We start from the raw sequence: 4,549 nt of genomic DNA, 5'->3' as shown, positions 1-4,549 counted from the left end.
AAAAGTAGTGGACCCAGCACCGATCCTTGTGGCACTCCACTGGTCACAGGCCTCCAGTCTGAAAAACAACCTTCCACCACCACCCTCTGTCTTCTACCTTTGAGCCAGTTCTGTATCCAAATGGCTAGTTCTCCCTGTATTCCATGAGATCTAATCTTGCTAATCAGTCTCCCATGGGGAATCTTGTCGAACGCCTTACTGAAGTCCATATAGATCACATCTACTGCTCTGCCCTCATCAATCTTCTTTGTTACTTCTTCAAAAACCTCAATCAAGTTTGTGAGACATAATTTCCCACGCACAAAGCCATGTTGACTATCCTGAATCAGTCTCATTTTTCCATATATTTCAGAAACTACATGAATACAATTGTTGCTGTTTCCACACACTCAAAAATATCACAGTCACAGCTCCAGCATATGGCATGTTGCATACCTTCAAGACTGAAGGGGAAAAATGTTGCAACATTATTTTGTAAGATTTATTACGTAGGACATTCATATAACAACCAAAAAAGTTATTCAGCCAACCAACTTATGTCAGCACCCAGGCTTCATTTGTCTTTCAGTATGAATTCTATCAACATGACTCAAAGATGCTTGTCTAGCTTCTCTTAAATGCACGTGTGTTATTCACTTCGACCATTTCCAATGGCAGCAAGTTCAACATTTTCACTACCCTGGATATTAAAGTCTGTTCTAATTTCCTTCAAGTATATTGAATGTTTCCGCTTGAATCATAGAACTGAAGTCTGGAGGAGGGTATATATTTAAAGCAATTAGTTATCACCCAAAAATTTGAAGAAACTATGAGCAGAGATTCCATCACGGATTTTGTCGTAATTATAAACGTATTAATATAACATTGCCGCGATCCAAAGATCATCTTTAAATAGTTGCGTGCAACTTTTTTTTCAAATAAAACAATAAAAACAATTTGCTGGAGAAACTCAGCAGGTCCTTGGACTCGAAACATTAACTCTATCGCTGCATAGATGCTGCCAGACCTGCTGAGTTTTTCCAGCAATTTCTGTTTCGGTTTCAGATTTCCAGCGTCTGCGGTTCTTTATTTTACTTACTTGAAATGCGTGCTTCACCTACGTGTTGGTAAATATCAATACCCAGCAACGGGATTTACACAAAACGAACACAACATTTTACCAAAATAAAGTAAACTCAACACACGAGAACATTGAATATTAACCTGATGCTCCTCCTGACACACTTGCAGCGAATGTTTTACTGTGGCCCCGTGGTTTATTCACTGGCAGAGCGGGTGGAATGTAAACTGGTTCTTCCGCACCGGAGGGGGGAGTAACTTCATGCAACTTTTGCACCGAAATTCTGATTCTGTTGGCAGTCCCAGGCTCCCAGGCACGGCCGCCTGCAGCTATATTCACCGGTACCTCCATTTTACTCCCGCCAATTTCACTTGCTGCCGGAGATGAAATTCATCTGGCGATTAAAGAGATATCACACAGCTCGGGGCCCGGGCGCAATCCCGCCAGACATCTGCTGCTTCCCGCTCCACAAACCACCACTCGGCTGGAGTTTCAAAATAGTAAACTCGATGACATCGACAGTCACCTGTATCTCGCCGCCAGTTTAAATAAAAGTTTAGATAAACATGTAACTAGTGCGAACCGCTCGGTAATAACCGAGAGCTTGCCCCAAGAAAGGCGGCTGGACTGCGTCTCTAACACTACAGTGGAATCGTTCCTCCCGAGTTGGGGTCTGTTTGGGTTTAGAGGAGTGAGTGTAGCAACGGTACCGTCCTTTTTTTTGGAGGAGGGGTGATTTAAATTCGAACGCTATCTGGGTTTTTGGAGAGAGACGTGTTACTGCGACTCCTGTCCGGGTTTTTTTTTTCGCTGTAGGGTGGGGAGGCCCTGGATGGCTTTCTGGGATTTGTATTTGGGTGGGGATGGTTCGCTGCTCCTTTCCGGTGTTGGTGTTTTGCGGGGTTGAGGGGTCGTTCCTGCGGATCCTTTTTATTGAGGGGGGCGAAGGGTGGTGACTGGATCTGAGATAGTCCTCAGGCTCTTGTCCGGGTCGTTTTGGGGAGGGTGGGAGGTATCCCTGGGGTTTCTGTCTGGGACTTAGTTTGAGTTGGGGGACCTGGATTTTGATTGTGTGGAGTGGGTGCTACTGCAGATCCTGCCTGGGATTTGGAGGGGGTGGGGAGAGAGGGAGAACTGCTGGTGCTCCTGTAGGGCGTTGTTTTAAGAGTGGGTAGGATTGTGTTTTCGGAGGGCAAGGGGGCACCTGCACGGATATTGTTTTATTGTTTAATCTGGAGAAGGATATTCCTGGCGTCTCTGCCCACAGCCGTTATTTCTGCTTGTGCCCAAACTTGGTTTTTAAAAAAAAACGGCTGGAGCCTCATCCGGGTCCCCCAACGATTCATCCCAACGCCCCGCCCCCAAAGAGAGTAAAACTAGTCTGCGATTCCGACCACACGCTTTCCGACATTCGCCGGTTATTTAGCCTTCCTTCCTTTTAAAAAAATAAATCCGTTCTACCTGAAGTGCGTTTCTTAAAGTTCTCCAATCAGCGGCCAGTGAACTGCACAGAGCTGAGTTTTTATTTTGGGTTGATGACACTGGTGAATGTGCGACTCAGGAGTGTGGATTTACGGCGGGAAGACGGCTCCGGTAAGTCGTGGCACCAGGGATGGTTAATTGGACAGAGGGGTCCCAGGACCAAACTGATACCAACTTGGCTGCGACCATCACTCAAAACCCACTGCAGCAGGAAAAGCTTGATGTAGCTCCACTGACCGCAGTGACCTTCCCAATGCCATGGAGGAGGCGAGGGGCTATTGCCAGAGGAGAGAGTCCATGCTCCCACGTTCTTTCCCTCGATATGGGGAATTTGTGAGCACCGATTATCTCATTCTCGTTTCTGATGATAGCCAGAAATATAAACATGCAATGGCGTTTCTTTCCATTTCTACACCATGATCATTAATGTACCCCGGAATCTGCCTTTGCCCCCGTCGTTAATCTTTCAACAACATGCTGCCCTTTGCCAACATCGTCTGAAAGCATAAGGTTGCTTTCAAATTAAACTCACTCATCCATAGATAACAAGGATTTGTTGTATTACATCCAGTTCTGTTACCACTATCTCTTTTTGGTTCCTCCACTGCTACTAAATTATCAGATTGCTTTTCTGAGATCCAGCATCAGATGATTAAAAAGCGTCCATTTAAATAGAAGACCAAAACCATTGTCCCTGGTCCATAACAGATAACTTCATCCATTTCCAATGCAACAGAGGTTGAATCAGCTTGTTCTCAATTTGGGTGTTGTACTTGATCCCACGATGTGCTTCAGTGTTATATCCGCGCCATTGCAAAGACAGACTTATTTCCAATTCATGGTCACCTCAGTCGTCTGTCTATCTGCTGCTGAAATCTTTATCCATGTCTTTGTTAGTTCTAAACTTGACTATTTCAATATATTCCTGGACCCCACATTCTACCCTTTATAAACTTACGGTCATTCCAAAACTCTATTCCCAATAATCTAACCCAAATCCACAAGTCAATCTGTCAGTAATTCGGCCCTCAAACCATCCAAGATAGCGGTGTACTTCTAATTTTAGGTTCTTCGAAATCTGTGCGCTCAACCGTGCCTTTTAGCAGCACAGTCTGACTTGCAGTCAAAACGAATGAGGAGTCAAATGACAGGAAGCTCTACCCTACAATCTGGGGCAGCACGGTGACTCAGTGGTTAGCACTGCTGCCTCAGCACCAGGGTCCCAGGTTTGATTCCAGCCTCGGGCGACTGTCTGTGTGGAGTTTGCACATTCTCCCTGTGTCTGCGTAGATTTCCTCCGGGTGATCCGGTTTTCTCCCACAGTCCAAACGTGTGCAGGTCAGGTGAATTGGCCATGCTAAATTGCCCATAGTGGTAGGTGCATTAGTTAGAGGGAAATGGGTCTGGGTGGATTACTCTTTGGAGGGTCGGTGTGGACTGGTTGGGCCAAAGGGCCTATTCCTACACTGGAGGGAATCTAATCTAATCTGCATCAGGTTTTGCAGAGCTTCTGTCATCACGAGGCCAAAAAGTTATTTTGGTATATCTTAAACTTTCCTACAGCCCCCTTGGCATATTTCTCAATTTCTGGATTAGTGGTGCTGGAAGAGCACAACAGTTCAGGCAGCATCCAAGGAGCTTCGAAATCAACGTTTCGGGCAAAAGCCCTTCATCAGAAATAAAGGCAGTGAGCCTGAAGCGTGGAGAGATAAGCTGGAGGAGGGTGGGGAGAAAGTAGCATAGAGTACAATGCATTGTAGTGGGGGAGGGGATGAAGGTGATTGGTCAGGGAGGAGAGGGTGGAGTGGATAGGTGGAAAAGGAGATAGGCAGGTAGGACAAGTCATCGGGACAGTGCTGAGCTGGAAGTTTAGAACTAGGGTGAGGTGGGGGAAGGGGAAATGAGGAAACTGTTGAAGTCCACATTGATGCCCTGGGGTTGAAGTGTTCCGAGGCGGAAGATGAGGCGTTCTTCCCCCAGGCGTCTGGTGGTGAGGGAGCGGAGGTG

The 4,549-nt window shown here is 46.2% G+C and overlaps 2 protein-coding genes across 13 annotated transcripts in view; one reads left to right on the top strand and one right to left on the bottom strand.

Moving 5' to 3' along the window:
• The window catches only part of kiaa0586 (KIAA0586 ortholog), a 515,789-nt gene extending 514,330 nt beyond the window's left edge, over nt 1–1,459 (bottom strand). For all 9 annotated transcript variants that reach the window (XR_006312780.1, XM_043697759.1, XM_043697766.1 and 6 more), the window contains exon 1: nt 1,204–1,459. Coding sequence is in view for 8 of the 9 variants with exons in the window: in XM_043697759.1 (XP_043553694.1) it covers nt 1,204–1,411 (208 nt within the window). In the remaining variant the exon portion in view is untranslated. The remainder of the gene's footprint in view (nt 1–1,203) is intronic.
• The window catches only part of timm9 (translocase of inner mitochondrial membrane 9 homolog), an 18,216-nt gene that overhangs the window by 7,008 nt on the left and 6,659 nt on the right, over nt 1–4,549 (top strand). Inside the window, exon 1 of one of the 4 annotated variants that reach the window (XM_043697770.1) lies at nt 1,964–2,653. The exons of 2 other annotated variants lie outside the window; for them this stretch is intronic. The gene's annotated coding sequence lies outside the window, so the exon portion shown is untranslated. Of the gene's footprint in view, nt 1–1,963; nt 2,654–2,684; nt 2,876–4,549 lie in introns of those variants that run through there. One more of the 4 variants, XM_043697774.1, reaches the window with a different exon arrangement.

The sequence above is a fragment of the Chiloscyllium plagiosum genome, chromosome 10, assembly GCF_004010195.1.
Source record: "Chiloscyllium plagiosum isolate BGI_BamShark_2017 chromosome 10, ASM401019v2, whole genome shotgun sequence".
Lineage (NCBI taxonomy): Eukaryota > Metazoa > Chordata > Chondrichthyes > Orectolobiformes > Hemiscylliidae > Chiloscyllium > Chiloscyllium plagiosum.
The sequence above is the reverse complement of the archived record's forward strand: the minus strand, read 5'-3'. Positions and strand labels throughout refer to the sequence as shown.